The 18061-nt window shown below is 39.4% G+C and overlaps 1 protein-coding gene across 1 annotated transcript; it reads left to right on the plus strand.

Annotated features, from left to right (window-relative positions):
• The first annotated feature begins 10913 nt into the window (after window positions 1-10913).
• On the plus strand, window positions 10914-16715 carry LOC146645295 (uncharacterized). The gene is made up of 4 exons (XM_085394598.1): window positions 10914-11185; window positions 11315-11408; window positions 13222-13393; window positions 13597-16715. Exons 1-4 carry the CDS (start codon window positions 11002-11004, stop codon window positions 14653-14655), a joined length of 1509 nt encoding a protein of 502 aa, XP_085250724.1. The 5' UTR covers window positions 10914-11001; the 3' UTR covers window positions 14656-16715.
• The last annotated feature ends 1346 nt before the right edge of the window (window positions 16716-18061 follow it).

Below are 18061 nucleotides of genomic sequence, written 5' to 3' on the forward strand. Positions count from 1 at the left end.
TCCTTCTCCCTAGTTTTCCCTGTGGAGTTCTGTGCTCACACTCAGAACACCACTTATTTTCTATTTAGAAAGGCTTTAGTGGCACCTTTGCTGCAGCGCCAATGCCAAGTACCACAAGGCTGGAAAAGTGAGACGCTCCATGGGACAAGAATGACATGCTGCCATACTCAGATTAGCCTTTTAATTTTCTGCCTGCCACTTTTCTGTTTTTCCATCTTTATATGTGTGAATCCTCTCTAATACATCACACATAGACCCTTATTAACTGCCATTTAATTAAGACCACCCTTTTGTCAACATCTAGTCCTGTGCCACTTAGTTTGTTTTTATCTGCTGCTCTCTCTCTCCCTCTTTGTGTCTCTCTCACACACATTCAGCCTCCCCTTTGTGTGTGTTATTCGCTGTAAGCCAGTCTGAAACAGGATTTCATGGTGGCTGTGTCTGGTTCAACAGGCTTACATGTATTTTGCTGCATAGCCAGTAATACCGAATGCACCCCACACACTTAGCAGTACTCACAGGAAACACACACACACGCCGATCTCGTCGTCTTGTTATCTGTTGCGCTCATGTGCATCATTCAGCCCCAATCTGTCCGCTTTAGATCTTCATCTCAATACAAAATGTCAGAGTGTTATCTTATTATCCTCTGAAATATCAACTGTCCGTTCCACAAGGAAGAGAAAAGTAGAGAGCATCGCATTTAAACGGACAGATCTGGCTCGCATTATGATCTGTCTCCAGCTTAAATACCAGTGGTTGTCATTTCACATTACCCACCACTGCTTCTTTCATTCCCACCTGAACAAAGGGGACGTAGCCTGCAGGTCGCCGCCCTTCTCTATCTCCACTCAACTTCACCTTTGTCCTGACATTTTTTTAAAAAGGGCATTTTTAAATGGAAAAGCTTAAAAGCATTTAAATCCTTTTTGGTAGTCCTCTATGGGAGCTGCGTTGGCGTAATTTATCAGCATTTAGCATGTAATTCTTTTCCTTTTAAGTTGTCATTTCAATACATAAAAAACTTGGTGGTTCTTAAAGGTGCGGTGAGACAAGATAATGACAATTACTGGTTTAAAAGAAAGGAAAAAAATATACTGCTAAAAGTATTTTTAAATAATGAGTACCTTTGGAGAAATTTAAAAGAAAGGAGATGCAAATTATTTTCTAATGTGAAGTGCTTCACTTTTTTTCTTTTTTGTGTGTTTCTGGCACATTCCGCATTGCTAAAATGAACAAGAGAGATGAATTGGGAGCTTTTGTTTTGCAAAAATGTTAATGGCAAACACTCAGGAATAGCAAGGTAACAACAGCAGTGAATTTCAGACGCAGCAAAGAAGTTTTTTTAAGGGAGAACGAGACATAAAAGAGTAGAGAAAAGGGAATAATCGCAGGGAGATAAAAGAAGAGGGGAACAGAAATATGTAAAAATGAAAGAAAAAAGAGAAATTGCATTCCCACTGAGGCCTTCCTTTTCTTTATCGTGAGGCAAAAGGCAGCAGAGCAATGGAATACTGGCAGAATTTTAACCGTGTTCTCATTATTTATTTACTGCTCTGAGGAGCACAGCACCAGTACACAAGCTGCAAAAGAACCACAGTTTAAGGGTCTTTTGTTTGGGTTTTTGCACATATATATTATATACATATATATATATGTATACGTGTATGTGTGTGTGTGTGTGTGTGTGCACATGCATATGTGTTTATGACTCCGCTGTCACATCATAGGACTGTGATTGGTAGGTAGTAAAAAATGACCCTTGCAGCAGCTTCATTCACATTCCACAGAGGTTACTGAGTGTGAAAGCTATTTCACAGAGGAAGCAGTGAGGGCCAGGTGCCACAAAGAAGCACTGCGATGGCATGAGATGGGGGCTTAGATAGACTGTGAGGAGACAGAGAAATGAAAGAATGATGGAAAGGGAAAATGAAAGAAGAGGCTCTGTGTCTAATCTTATTTGAGTGAACGAAACTTTGGCCTTCAGAAACACAGAGAAAGCCATATATACCAGAAACTTTCAGCTCTGCATGTTGTGATTTGAGTTTTACGCTGGATGCCCTTCCTGATATGCAATCCTAAAGGGGATTTGTGTTTATGGCTGGAATCAAACCGGCCACTTTTCAATTGCCAAACAAATATGTTAGGACTGGAGGTGCACTGAGAAAACTATATTGAAAAGCAAAAGAAAACAACCCGCGCCGCCCCTCAAATTCAGGTACGTCAAGAAAATAAATATTATTCATCATATGCGTTTGCTTTTGTTTTTAGTTGTTGTGAATGATATTCTCAATCACAGACTGCATATTTTTTTAAATACTGGCAGCTGCCAATGCTACCCCTCAGACTCCCAGTAGATGGTATGAATTTAAAAATCCTAGGTGATTTTCAGAAAATTTGACCTCTGACCTTGAGGTCAAGGTCACTGATATTCAAACTTGAGCGAGATTTTTTGTTGCTGCACCTGTGGTATGAATTTGAAAATCCTAGGTGACTTCCTTCTTATATTAGTTATCCTATTCACAAGATTTTCAGAAGACTTGACCTCTGACCTTGACTCTGAGGTTGAGGTCACTGGGATTTGAACTCATCCAAGATTTTAACGAGCTACACCTAGGATACCACCTTTCTATGTTCATGTTTATGTCGATATCGGCTACACCTCAAGGCAGGGTTTCTCTCTAATGATGATCTCTGTTCGACCTTTAGACCTTGTTTACAATTTCATTTCTCCAAAGAGAGAAAGCTTTGATGTTTCTATGCAATTCATCATCTTCAGTGAAACTCTAGTGGATAATATAGTATTTGCGAATTTGGCTAGTGTTAAATTTGAAACTTCAAACTGACTAGAGATTTTCTGAATCCTTGTGCTGTCCTTGTGCTATTATTGACTCACTGGTCACCATTTTTCACAGTACCTTTTTAATTCAGTTCAATTTGCCCCAAGTTGCCCCAAGGCACTTTATATTGTAAAGTAAAGACCCTACAATAAAAGAGAGAAAACCCCAACAATCAAACAACTCCTTTTGAGCAAACATTTGATGACAGTGGGAAGGAAAAACTCCCTTTTAACAGGAAGAAACCTCCGGGAGAACCAGGCACAAAGAGGGGCGGCAATCTGCCGCAACCAGTTAAGGGTGAGAGAAGGAAGACGGGACAAAAAGGGATGTGTACCTTTCAGATTGTTACTCAAGAATTTGTTGCTGACATTCAGAAAGTCTCAGTATTCCAGTTTTCATAGTTATCAAGCATCAGAGTTGATGAGATATTTAACAGAGAGTGTCGCTTGAATTAAACAGTTATGATACTGCTGTTTAAGTTAGCCGTAAAAGCTGAGGAACACAGATTTAGAGCATGCCAATACTGGAATAAACTGCAAAACCGTGGTGCAGATGTACGCTATGGGGATTCTAATTCCAACAAAATATTTTTTCATGTCATCTTCAACTGATGAAATAAAAAGGTTGATCAAGTATTTTGTAATTGTTAATTAAAATCATAAGATATGAATGTGTGGCTTCACTGTTTAAATGTGACTGTTTAGAGGCAACAGCCACAGAGAAAATGTTAAACAAATAATATGAGTTTGTAAAATTAGTAAGTAATACCAGTTCTGAAAGCATGTGTATAGTCAACTCTCAGGTTTCACCATTGGTCGTGTGTGTGTAGTGCCAGCACCAACAAGCCTGGGTACGCCTCACGTCATCCCCTGGTATCTGTTTTTGTTGGCAGACTGGATGGACACTACCACCACTGACATCACCTATTAGGTTGTGAAGTCCAGTGTGAAACCTTGTGAAACCTTGTCTCTTTCGCTTTCTTGGTGTTTTGAAACATTTTGTTGTATTCAGAAAGATATGAAACTGCAACTAAAGAAGTTGATCTTTGCCAGCCTTTGGAAAGGAAGCAGGTTTAGAGCATGCTAGCTTTGCAAATATGATCTCAATTTAAATGAAACTTCTTGACAAAAATCAAGGTTAACAAATAATAAATGCAAAAAACTGGAAGTCTTTCAGTGAGGACTTAGCCTTAAGGCTAAAACATTTAAAACTGAGATTCAGCTAAAAAGAGAGATGTAGTAAAACCTAATAAAAATGATGTTTTTTTATGAAAGAGCAGAGGGGCGAGACGGAGACAAGCAGACACACTTGTTCAGCTTTATAAGGAATTAAATTATCTGCCTATCACAAGGGGCTGGCAATCATGTGGGGCATGTAAGTCCTCTTACACAAATGAATGGCTTTTTGTGGTAGTCAGGGTAACAGGGGCTTATTCCCTAATGTCAACCTTTTCTCAAATCCTCACTCATCGCTACTCCATACCCTCTATTCCCAATTCTCACAGGCTTTGCTATCATGTCACAACAGACTGATTAGGGATGGAGGAGAGGGCAGTAAAGTGGAAGGTAAGGCTGAAGGAAAGAGGAAAGGACTGCAACACTTTAATGTAAAGCTGAGAATACAGTGTATATAATCTGCTTCTGGATCACGTTCCTAAGGTGCAAAGTGCTGCTTGTTGCATGCAGTAACAGAGAGATGAAAGAAAGGAGAAACTGTGAGGGGGTTTGGAGCTGGAGGGAGTGGAGTGAGGGTGTAGGGAGCTTGAGAGTTAGTTTTGTAGAAGTGGAGAAAATAGCCACTAAAGTAGTAGGTGAAGAAACGAGTATTTGAGAGATTTAAGCGAGGAAAAGACAAGAAGAAGTGCAGTAGACATCGACTTGAATTTTCCAAAGAAAAAAGTGATTATCGCGGTCCAAAGGGAGGAAGGAAGGCTTACTCAGAATGGTCTAATTAATTTGAGCGCTAATACAAAGAACACAATATGAAGTCTCCAACTCTTCTCTCCGGATGACTGCTCATGCCAACCACTGTCTCAGCCAGTATTGCAGATAATTTCACATGCAACAGCAGGAGCAGGAATCTGGTATAACATAAGAACAACAGGGAGGAACTGTCGCAGCAGCCAGGTAAGAAATCAAATTAACAAACTGCCAGTGTGGCAATGAATTTCCTAAATTAATGTATTATCTCTTAAATTTTACACCCACTGCCGTCTGTGTGGCCGTTCCAACAGTGAGACTCTTCCCAGAGCATGTTTCTTATTATCATAATCTCTCAATTGACTCTTAGAATCAATAAAGAGCGAGCCATCCATCTAGAAGAGATGTATTTATATTTAATAATCAATATCAGCATCTGTCTTCTGCTTTGGCCAAAGGGGCATGAGTGCATGGGCACATGAACACCAAATTGATGAGAGGAAGATGTAGAAAAAGCCATTAATTTCACCTTCATCCCTCCACTTAGTCCCCCCACTCTTGGGGATCTCACCTAATACGATCCCCAGTGACAGCCCACCATCTAAGTGCTTGCCTTCATAGCCAGAAGATACCATTCTGTTCCAGCTCAGCGATCTTGCTGACATCTATGCTTCCGTTATTCCTGAGTTATTACCCATTTAAAATGTACTTAAAATTTCTCGTTAGGTGCAAGCGCTATATGTATAAACTGTGTTTTATGCCTAAAGATGTTTACAAACTGTGCTTCTGTTCCCCCCAGTATAAGCATGCAATAAACAAAGCGTATCCCACTCAGGTGTTTTAAGACATCTGCAAGCTGTGACTCTTCTCCTCCTCCCACATACTCCTACATATTTGCCCCGGGCCCAGCCAAATCAATATATCATTAGCCAGTCTCTCCACTCACCCCCTGTTTTCCCTCCAGAAAACCTTACCTTCCTCCCACTCCACTCTTACTCTGTCCTCCCCTCACATTTCACACTATTTCATGCTGTTTTTCTCCAAGTGCCTCGCCTTTCATTTTTATTCTTTTGGCCTCCAAACCCCACAATCTCTCTGCAGTTCTGCTTGAGTCCTATGTGTATTTCTCTGCTGATGTGAAGCAAACCGTGAAAGAGGGGTAAAAATGAGAGGGGTGGGGGGTTAAAGGTGCAATGGGTGGAAATTTTGAGCCACATCATGTAGCGATGGAGACGGTGGGCGTCGGCAGAGAGAAAGAGCAAAGCAGGGAAGAAATGGGGAGCACGAGGGGGAGGGGAGCTTGGCTGCTTGACTGTGCGGGTGAAATGAATGTGTAATTGAGTTGTTGTGGCTCAACCCTTGAACAACTGAGTGATGGAGGGAGCGGCAGCCACAAGATCCCCCGGAGAAGGTAGCTGAGCCCGTAGCTGCTGCATTGTCGGCTAAACACAGGGAGTCGTCAGTAGCAGTGTAAAGGTGCCAACAGCACCAGGTAGCAACATGTCCATCGCTCACTGCAAAGTGTCAAAAGCATGGCGTGTGGAATTTATGAGCGTGATTAAGTCAGGAAAGCATGAAGAAAGCATGAAAACTGGTCACTGGATTGATGCAAGGAACCACAAATTCAGCTTCCTCCTCTCTATTTGATGCCCTCTCCTCCATCTTTCCCCATGACAGACCACCCATTCCTATTTACATTTTTAAACATTCGCATCAATCTCCTCTTTATTTTGCCTTCCCCTTCCTCCTTCCAATCACTTAGAGCAAACCGAGCAGGGGTGAAGTAGAGGGTAATTAAAATGGGAGTGCTGTGCGTTGAAATGAAGCCAGTACAAAGACACACCTCAACCCTAAAACAGCAAGCCGTGGAGATGAAGACATGAATGGAATAGGAAGGACTGTGTGTGTCATCAGGAACTATGTTAACAATATATATATTCAGATGTTGTTTTAATCAAACATTTCTTTCATAGAGACTAGACTAGCCTTCTTTGATGACCCACGTACACACCTCTCCCTCGCACACACACACACAGACACACACGCACACAGAGATCAGGAGCAACGCTGCAGAGCTTTGATTGATGTGCTTAGTTCATTGAAACAGGTGAGATGGTGACAGCTCAGAAAAACAAGAGGGGAATCAGATCCTGGTTACTATACCACAGTTACTGCAGAGAGAGGTATTGGCAAGACCAGGGAGGGTGCAGATGGAGGAGTCACCTTGAGGGAAAGGCGGAGGGAAGTGACACAGTGGGAATGCCAATTTATTTATTTTCAGGTCACAAGCTTGTAGATATTGAAGAACACACCTGAGAAGCAATGGATTTGTATGCTCGGCCTGAATAATACAAAAAGGTTATAATATATGGCAACAACATGAGCAAATCCTGAAATCTCTCCAAGTGTTAGCTGTTGGTTCTTGTCTGTTTGTGGTACAAGCAGGTTCAGCAGTGACTAAACGCTGGCTTCAGTGGAACTCTGCTCCCCCCTCTCTCAGTGGAAGTTTGAGTGGAAGTGAAATAATATTGATTTAACTCTCAGGCGCAGCTTTATAGATTGATTGTCATACCAAGCAGCCTTTATCCACAATAGTACTGCCCTCAGGCAGCCTAGATTTTCCGTTTATCACAGCAACAGATTCAGGTTTGAAATCCACAGTGAAATGTTTTAGAATGACTCAGCCAGGACATTGGGGAGGATTGATTATAATGTTAGTTACACATCACTGAGTACGAAGTGAAATGGCGGAATATATTCAAATTATATTTAATAAATATATCGGGCATGGCTGCTGTTTTGGTGCTATTTTAAAATCTCCCCAAAACTGGGCAGGACACAAGTGTGCCACATTACACCACAGTGACATCTATTGGTGAAATGCTGATATTCACCCAGAGAGTGAGACGGGTGGCAGGAGCAAATCCTTTTATTCCAAAGTGCCATGGAGGTTCACTGATATCAGAAGACAATTTATTATCTGTAGCCCTGCCCTATTCCATAAACACACTTGTAAATCCACCAGTGAAAACAGTGCGACAGTTTTTCTTAGGTGAACTTCTTTTAGAGCATTACTGGCTTTTCAATACTGAGAGAAGCATAATCTTTTATCACAAAGCAAAGCAAAGAAACTAGCACGTTTACCACTTCATTTTTCTCCACTCACCACAGGACTGTTTCACAGATGACATTTAGGCGTTTCTTAGTAGAACAGGTGTTACCAATAGTAACATGGCACCATTCTATGTCCCAACAAGCATCATTAATTTAATTAGCACTCATTTAATTATGCTTTTCCTAATTTGTCATTTGATTTCATCATTTCATCTTCATATTCACATAAAGTATATGTATCTAAAAAGCAAATACACCTTATTGGTCACACTTTGCTAATACCAGGTTTGACCCATTTTACCTTTAAAACTACTTTAGTTATTCATAGTGCCACACATTCAATAAGATGCTGGAAACATTCTTCATAGATGGGTTTGTTGGGTGCACATCTGTGATGTGAATCTCCATTCTGTCACGTCCCCAAGGTGCTCTACTGGAATGAGCCCTTGTGACGGTGGAGGCCATTTGAGTACAGTGAAGTCACTGCCATGTTCAAGAAACCAGGTTGAGATTATTTGAGTTTTGTGATAATGGTGCTTTGTTCTGCTAAAAGCAGTCATCAGAAGATGGATACACTATGGTTATTGATTTGTAATTTCTTCATAATGTCTCCTGTAATTTCTTCTTTTAAAATCCGTTTCTGGGAAGCACTTTGTAACACTGGTTTTAAGTAGTGCCATACAAATAAACATTATTATTATTATTATTATTTATAACAGGATGGACATGGCCAGTAATGACGCTTCGGTAGGCTGTGGCATTTAAATGATGCTCAGTTAATACTAAATAGCTCAAAGTGTCAGAATTACAACACCCCCACCAGCCTGGACTGTTGATACAAGGCAGGATAGAGCCATGCTTTAATGTTTTTTATGATATATTTTGACGCCAAAATCAGAATTTTGCAGCAGACGTTGAGACTCATCAGCGCAGGCGACATTTTTCCAATGTTCTACTGTCCAGTTTTGATGACCTGGTACAAAATTATAGCCTCAGTTTCCTATTCTTGGCTGACAGGTGGCCAACTGCTGCTGTAGCCCATCTATTTTAAGGTTTAATGTGTTGTACGTTCAGAAATGCTCTTCTGCATATCTTGGATTTAACCAGTGGTTATCTGAGTTACTGTTGTCTTCCTATCAGCTTGAAATAGTCTGGCGCTTCTCCTCTGACCTCTGACAGTTACTCAGAGCGACTCATTTCACACCAATAATCATGCCACATTCAAATCACCTGTCTTCTTCTCTCTGATGCTCAGTTTGAACTTCAGCAGGGCGTCTTGACCATATCTACACGACTAAATGCACTGAGCTGCTACCATGTGATTAGATGATTAGATATTTCAATTAACAAGCAGTTGACCAGATGTACCTTATAAATAGTTCACCAATTAATTCCTTGTTTACGCTATTTTAGCAGATGAATACTCCGGAATATGTATACATTGGTGTTACCATTAGAAGAGAAAATACAAAGCCGGCTACCTTAAAATCTGCAGATGAAAATAGTGCCAGACGGCACTCTGTTCTGAGTAACAGTCAGGAAAACACTTGAGCCTACTTGTGTTTTCAGTAAGTGGCAACAATAAGGGGAAGTTGAAAAAAAAGAGACACATTTTTTTAAAACAAAACCAAGGACAAGTCAAATGAGTTTTAGGGGAGATTAATTTTGTTCTTCTGACTGATAATGGGAACGAAATAGCTGAATACAAATGTGTCCTTTGTTCATAGTTACGGGAGCGGAAAGTGGTCGGGAAAGTGCATTAGGCGTGGCACTGTCGGGGAAACGCTAGCCCTTAATTAAATAAATATGTTTTGAAGTGTCCTTGATTGTACGTTAGCGAAACCTTTGTTTAAAGGATCAAGGACCCTCTGCCTCTTCAGTGGTGAAAATTATGCATGTTTTGGGATGTGTATTCTAATGCAGATAACAATTTCAGGTTAAAACCTGTTAGACTGTTTGTCTCATGCCTGCTTTATACCTTCTAATACTACTGAGCACAAAGGATTATGTTTTTAAAAACTGGACAAAGCAGTGGTGTTCTTCTTACAGCTCAGCTGAATCTAAAATAACACTTAACCATTGAAATAGCAAAATGTATCGATTTTTTTAGTGTGAATTTTTTTGTTATTTAATAGAAATCATTGGTAGTTACCAATATTTTTTTCAGTGTAGATGTGGCCAGGTTAAAAACAAACAAACAAAGAAACCTTCTTTTGGTTTCTTCCTTTAGAGGTCACCAAAGGGAACCCTCTGCTTCCATCTCACCTTATCCCTAACATCCTCTGCATGGCCTCCTTCACTACATCCATGAATCTTTTCTGTGGTCTTACTCTTTTCTGTCCAATATATACACTGACGCTCCTCTCCACATGCCCAAGCCATCTCAGCCTCGCCTCTCTAACTTTGTCTCCAAACCTCTCAACCTGAGCTGTCCCTCTGATGTACTCATCTCCACACCTGTCCATTCTGGTCACTCCCAGTGAAAATCATAATGTTTTCCTCCTCCTAACCTTGTATTTTTATTAGAGTCCCAGTCTCCAAACCACACATTATAACAGGTCTCACTGCCATCTTCAATTTCACTCAAGATTAAAATAATAATATCAATAAAATAATAATATACCAATTTATTTATCCTACATTAGTAGAACATAATAAATAAGACTTAGTCACATATATACAAAATTATAGACGAATTGTTTTTATAGAAATTTTCTAGCAACCGAGTAAAGTCGCTTTTTTTCCAATTAAATTTCCGATTAAATTTATTTAATTTCGAGGAACCATTTCAGCTGACAGGCTAATCAGGCTCACAGATATGAGTGCGGACAGCAGGGGTCCCCAGTTCACTGCTTGCTCGCGGTGTACTCCCTGCCTCGGTAAAACTCTCCTTTTAGTCAGCAGTCTGCCAAAATCGATGCTGGATCAAAACATTAACATAAAACAGAAAAATGTAGGGATTGTTATTTGATGTTTACCTAACATTAACGTAAAACGAGCTGCCCGGCCACCGTAACATCCTCAACAGGGTTGCGCGCGCCTCTTTGCAGCGGAAGTTGACTTTAGTTGTTTCTGATAACTTCCGTAACCCGTGCTAACCACAAAACTCAAACAGTTTTAAAGCAAAAATGATAGTTTGCTGCGTGTCTGGTTGTGAAAAGCGGTATATCCGCAGCAAAAAATTGAAATTTTACAAAATACCGTCTCGGGGCCACCGGAGGCGTTTGTGGCTGCGAGCAATACAAGAAGCGAACGGCAGCACTGCGAGACTCACGGAAGATGATCGCGTTTGTGGCGCTCATTTCATATCAGGTAAGCTAAGATTGGAGCTATGCTAGCACTGTAGACATACTGTAAGAGAAACAAGCGGTTTGTTGATTAAAATTGTCGGATTTAGCACAAAGCTCCCTACATATTTTTATTTTTGTTTTTGTTTTATAGGAGAAGCATCTATGGAGCGTGATAAGCCGGACTTTGTGCCTTCTGTTTTTACCTGCACCAAAAAAAATCAAAGCCCCAAGAAAAAAGTGAGATGGTAAGACATGTAAAGTAGTGTTGGGTCAGGATAAAATCTGTGAGGATCAAAGTTGTTGGATAGCTTTGTGTTTCTCTAATAATATTTTTTTCAATTTTTTAAATTAACTTATTATGTTTTAAATTTAATTGTAATATACTTTTTTGTTACTTATTCTGGTCTGTATTGTCATTAGTTTAAAAAAACGCTTAAAAATTAATTAAGGTAAGGGTGTTTTCTGATAGTTTTGCAGCTTCATTGTTTTAAGTGTCCTCTTTAAAATTATATAAAATTAATTTAACTAGGTCCTTACATTTTGATGCTAAACATCTGATAACATGGCTTAATGAATATGGACTGGAGTGTAGCTAAGCTAAGGTCATATAACATGATGGATGCTTGAAGGTTCCAACAGCAGAGTTCACAAATTGCAAGTCGTGCAGGTAAAGGATTGATCTTATTTATAGCACCTCATCTATAGGACACATACTGCCCTTTAAAGCAGTCAAAATTATTCAAATATTTTTACAGATTTTAAAGCTTGAAATTAAAGTTAAGTGCAATATTCCCCAGGTATTACACCATGTACCAAATCCAAATAATTCATATCCAAAATTTGTGATGGTATTCTGTCCCGTTTTTGGTTTCTCAAAGGTTACTTATTTATTTTCAAAGTTTTAAGTAGGGATTTAAAGTTTGCACAATTTTTCTGAAGAACGGTATTTTTCCCAGCAAAATCTGTGGTGGTCATTTGAGAAGTCTTCATGTGATGAGTTTAGATGGACAGAACCTTTAGTGAATTATGTTAATCATGGTGAGGACATACTTTTAATTGTCATCATCAGTTTCAAGTGAATGCATACAATGTGATGTTCATTTTATAAATTATGGTCCTCAGATTGAGGCTTCCCAACAGGAGCACAATAACCTATGGGTGATGTCCCAATGGGCATGTCTATGTAGGCTGCATGCAACAAGGCCTAAATAAAGACTGTTTTGAACTCTAAATCATGCAAATCAGCTCTAGTCCAAGATTAAATGCACGGACTTGGAAATGACAATAGGTTCCTTTTAACCAGTGGAGCGACATTATAAAAGTAAAAGCTACTATAACAGATAAAACCCTACGAGAACCTGTTCATTCAATTAATAGAAGGTTGCAGATGTACATAAATGAAGCCTTTATGGCTCAATGTTACAGGTTTTTATAATGCCCATCACTATAAACATAACATTAACAACATATTGACCCGGTGTGTGATATTTAATGTGTGTGCTGTAGTCAGTGCTCTGCGCTGGGTTCATAGTTGTCACGTCTCTTTGTTTCTGAGCTCTGTGTGTTTGAACAGTGCGAGGACAGAGGGTTGTCTCAAAGCTTGTGGTACTTTAAACAGTACTGGTGTTTTCCGTTCCATTTTTCTTCTCTGACTGATCAAAAGCATTAAAAAACCCATATCATTTTCACTGAGTGGGCGAGAAGCACATTCAGGTCTACTCTGGCCTATAGCTATAGCCAGCCCAGGTCAGGGTTACAAAGGTCATCCCTTGGTATCAGTTTCCATAATAGAACAGGCACAGTAACTGGTAATGAATTAGAAAGGGTGATAAACATTCAGTAAATAAGCTGCATAGTTATCTCCCATCGTATGTGTTCTGTGTACATATTGGGTCACAGACTCTGAACTGTTGAAAATTTGTGCAGCTTTACAGTGTATGACAAAAACAAGGTGTTAATACTAACATTTTCTTTTACACTTTTACTGTAGATATGAGACCCACTTTTATAGATCACTTCATATGTTTGTTTGTGGGGTTTTTTGTGTTTTTTTTAAAGGATTTATGGTCGTAGAAAAAGGCATCGCCGGAAGGCAAGAGGCAGAAGAGAGGAAAATGCAGCTCCACTTCAAGCTGATTCTTCTGTGAATCCCGAGCCGTCTGTTTTGATGCGAACTGAAAGTGAACTTTCAGAAGAAATGCAGACGCCAGCAACCCCCTCAGTGCCAAAGGTAGCAGCCACAACTTGCTCTTTCTGTATATCTTTTCTACTTGGACATTATGCAAAATAGCTATGTTTTTGTTTGTTGTAAAGTAGTTGTTTTGTAAGACACGAGTTGCAAGATTGTCATAAGTATTTTTATTTTCTTCTAATGATAAATTCTTTACAATTCTTTAAATTGTTTTCCTCTGTTTGTGTATTTATGTTTTTCAGGAAGGAGAAACGGTGGCAAAAGTGTCTGAGACTGAAGCAGAAACCCAAATTATCCAGTCTCAAACAATGCTCGACTTAAATAAGACATCACCACCCTTCAAAGGACTACCAGACACCCTAAAACTAGATAAGAGAAGGCCAGTTGTGCTCCTGAAACCTTTAGTTGCATCAGAAGGTGGTTATCGGTGTGAACTGTGCAGTCAGACCTTCACTGATATACCACAGCTGGTAAAACACAAACGGCTGCACGAAGAACAAAGGTCCTTTGTCTGTGAAAATTGTGGAAAAAGCTTCATAACTCAGGCAGATTTCAGTGAGCACCATGCTGTGCACAGGGATGAGCCCCTCTTTCCGTGCAACATGTGTGATCGATCTTTCACCACGATTCACCAACTGAAGCGTCATAAACTGCTCCATGTTAAAGATGGCAGGAAGTGCCTCAGGTGTGGCACGCTGTTCTGTCAGCGTCACAACCACATTTTATTCCTTCCGCAGACAGAGTTTAAAACAGAGTCTGAGCCTGAGGACAGTTCCTCCAGGAGTGAGACAGAAAATGAACTGGAACCAAGCCAGATGACTGAAATACCTGGCAACACTCAGAGCTCAAGGACCGTTACACCTCCACTGTCTACTTCTGCTCCAACTGCTGCTCCTACACCCCCAAATCCTGGATTTCTATCCAAGCCCCCACCTTTGGCTTCATTCAATATATTACCAGAAATCCCCCCACCGGTGTTGCTGAGACCGTGTCCTGTGCCTCGTCGACTCTATCCAGAAGCGAGACACTCAGAAAACCCGGGTTCCTCATTTCACCATGACTTGTTCACCCGAAATACAGAACTTCCATCTTCACTGAAGATCTTTTCACCTCAGTACCTCACCTCAGCCTTCCTAGAGGTTAAAAGAAATTATGAATATATTTTAAGCAAGCCGAAAAAGTGTAGGGTTAAGAATCTGGTGAAGAAGGAACAAAGTGAGGCACCAATAATTTCACCAGAAGAACACACTAAGCCAGAAAAAAAGGAGAGAATAGCTTATGACCTGGAGATTATGCTCTGATCTCAATAATGGATTAGAATGACCTGTTTACTTACCTGACCTTTTTGCCTTACTTAAGATGTTCAACATTAGTGCTCCTATCCTATTAGTGTTTCTGTTCTTTGAGTTAAAAGGCATTTTAACAAAAGCAAGGCTGTGTTCAGTATTAAACCCGTAGTGTTTGGCTTATACTTGCACCACTTTTGCCTCTCTTAGCACACTGATATATTTGTAAGTACTGTGATGCTGTTATAATTTTTTTTTAGTTCTGTAGTTAAAATCTTTCACTTCTTAATCAGTGATGAGGTGCAATTGTTTTTTTTCGACTGCTGTTTGAACTGACCTGTGTTGTAAAACTGCACCAGGTGGGATTTGGGCTTCAGGCTATATTCTGTACTTGGCAATTTGTGCCGTAATAATCACTTTAGTCTGTGGAAAAATGCACCGTGTGCTACAAACGGCATCAATAATATGATCAATCATCTCTAATAACAATTGCCACACAATTTAGTTTTCACATCTGCCTCAGCTAACTGGAAACAGATAGTGGTTGCAGCTTTATATTACACACATAAACCAATCAGCCGTAACCTTGAAACCGTGAATAACCTTGATTGCACTATTACAATGCTGGCAAACCTTGAGCTCCCAGGAATTCGTGTGGGTGTTACTTTTACGTGCAGCACACGCCTACAAACGGAAAGGCTCGAGGAGCACGACAAAGAGTCCAAGGTGTTGACAGGGCCTCTAAACTCTCAGATCTCAATCCAGAAAAACGGCTGATCCACAGAGGCGGCTACAGCAGAAGACAGCGGTTGCTCCTGGCCACATGCCGAAGAGGACAAATCCAGAGGGTCCAGTATGCGTGCCCTGAGGGATTACAGTTATTTTGTCAGATATCAGGTGCTTTTTATGTTGCTGATCATATGCAGTGTATATGATCAACAACATATGTATGTATGATGTAGCTACAGTTACGTCAACCATTTGTTACATTTTGTGCATTTTTTTTTTTAGTTGTCCTCTTTGTTTTGTTTGTTTTTTAATCTGTATATGAGAAGTGGATCTGACTGTGAAACCAATGCTGTTTGTTTTCTAAAATAAATTATGTTTATGGTTAGAGTAAACAACTGCCAGCTTAAAAATGCCTCCATCAAGTGTTTGTCGAATTTTTAAAGTGAACGGTAAAATTCTTTGAGAGCAGAATTAACTACCAACACTCCTTCATTAACTACAATCAATTAAGTTTAGTTTAGAGACTGTTCATAAAAGATGTACATTGGTCACAGGGATGTCATCCATTGATTGCTAATCTCCTTTTTTTTTTTTAACTCATAAAGGCTCATTTTTCCTCACGATCATATTGGTTACATAAAACCCAATGTGGTCATCCCACATCACTTCTTAGCTGGCTTTTAGTCACTAGTGGATCTTCCACACTGCCGTTGTGTAGCAGAGCCGTTTAATGTATTCATGAACATCTCATATCAATTAACAGTATGTTTTGATCCCATGCTTGACTCCAAAAGTGCCCACGTTCCATCGCTCAGGGTTATGTCACCTGCTGTTTCTACAAGTTGCTGAATTTAATTAACGTTTTGTGGTCTCTTATATGGATTAAGGCACCTTCGGCTTCGCTTTTCTGACTTGTAAGCTATGATATTTGCACTGTTTGCACACAATATGGAGTTTTAATTTCCCATTTGTAAAAAACAACTTTGGACTGATTACGTTTTATTTTTGCTTGTTTGTTTTGTTCTCCTTCAGCTGACCTGTATGTATATGTACTCAAATGTAGAAATGGCAGAAAATATGGACAAATGGAAAGATTGAACTACCATGTACCCATTTCCCCCACACCAAGAAGCACCTAACCAGCTATATGTCCAAATGACACATTCTTGGAATAGCATTATCTGTTAAAATAGCTAAAGCTATTTCTCAGCTGGTGATTTGCAGCTGTCTACTGTGTGCCCATTAGATTTGCTCTCACGTGGACACAGGAACAAGAGAAAAAAAATAAGCTGTATGAAGTGAAATATGCTCTTTACATAATGTAATAAAATTAAATTGCTGTATTATATTTTTTTGACTTTTGTTCGTGCGTAGATTTCACAGAGTTGTAACAGTTTTGAAGGAAAGTTCAAGGTTGTCAGACCAAGTAGTCTCTGTCCTGATGGTGGCTCTAGAGGGATTGTTAAAATGACCCAAAAATGTCTGTCTAACTTTCTTGGACAGTCTTCCTGTCAGTGTGTCACACTGCATTAAAACCACCTGCTTGTTCTGTGAGCTGACTGCACAGAAAAACCCCCGCAGTACAGCAACAATAAGGTGTGTACTAGTTTTCATTGCTTGGAACTTTTCTTGCTATGCAGCTGAATTTTCCAAGGAGGATTTTTACTTTAACTGCTGCATGGATGTGAAGTAAATAAAAAAAAAAAAAGGACCCCATTGCTCTATAATCCAACCTGCCAACCACAGTAAAAGTCCTATTTGGCCATACAGATGTTTTCAGTTAACATTGCGGTTATAAAGCCTTTATGTTATCAACTTCTGGGTCATTAGGTTCAGCTGTATCGATCTGGTGAATGTTTTCGCACTGTCTGCAATTGAGCCGTGACAAATATTTTAATAATTAATCATAATGTGAAAATGCAGACTTGACTCGACTGTTCCGGAGAAAGCTGGCTCCAATGTATAGTGCCCTTGAGCATGAGACTGACAAAGTGTTACATTTTTTAAGATGAAAAACTACTACTTTATATTAAAAAAAAATGTTTATACATTGACAAGTAAACCAGTGAAAAAACAAGTAAAAATTATCTCTAGTAGTGCCTATTAGTATGTTATCTAATTTTCTATTTAATTGACTTCTTTTGTGTGTTTGTCCCCCCCTGTTTAGCTATTTTGTTTTTCATACCTTAATTTATAAGTTTTGTTTTATGTTTTTGCTGCTGGAGGAATTTATTATGTGCTCACTAACACTTATAACTACAAAGCAGCTTGCATTATTAGGAAGCAGAAAACCTATCAATCTTAATAAAAGTAAACAACAACAAAACATTTGATTGATTTATCATCTTTTGAAAGCACAATTTTCAAATTGCTTTGACAGGTAAAAGTAGAATACTTTAAATAAATTGCCAGGCGTTATGGCCACAAATCAAAGAGAATAAAATTAAAAGGAAGTTAAGGCCCAGGAAAATATCGCATAAAAGTGGATGCAGGGGACTTTTTAAATTATTATTTAAAAGCAAAATCCATTAATCCCCATTACATGAGGAAATACAACAGTCAAATGGCCTTTTTGTTGATCGTGTTCTTCTTTTAAACCCAGTATTATGGGTGACTAAATAGAAAGTGAAACAAATATTAAGCATAAACCTACGTTGAAATTATGGAAAAGGACACAGCATATGCGTAAATA

Source organism: Rhamphochromis longiceps, linkage group LG20 (assembly GCF_057381845.1).
Source record: "Rhamphochromis longiceps isolate RC_006_pf linkage group LG20, R_longiceps_female_GT1.1, whole genome shotgun sequence".
Lineage (NCBI taxonomy): Eukaryota > Metazoa > Chordata > Actinopteri > Cichliformes > Cichlidae > Rhamphochromis > Rhamphochromis longiceps.

Excerpts from the sequence above, each read along its gene's own strand:
- LOC146645295 (XM_085394598.1), top strand. The coding sequence starts at position 11,002 with ATGATAGTTTGCTGCGTGTCTGGTTGTGAAAAGCGGTATATCCGCAGC. Across the intron at positions 11,409-13,221 it reads CCCAAGAAAAAAGTGAGATG|GATTTATGGTCGTAGAAAAA; the intron begins GTAAGACATGTA and ends TTTTTTTTAAAG. Across the intron at positions 13,394-13,596 it reads CAACCCCCTCAGTGCCAAAG|GAAGGAGAAACGGTGGCAAA; the intron begins GTAGCAGCCACA and ends TATGTTTTTCAG.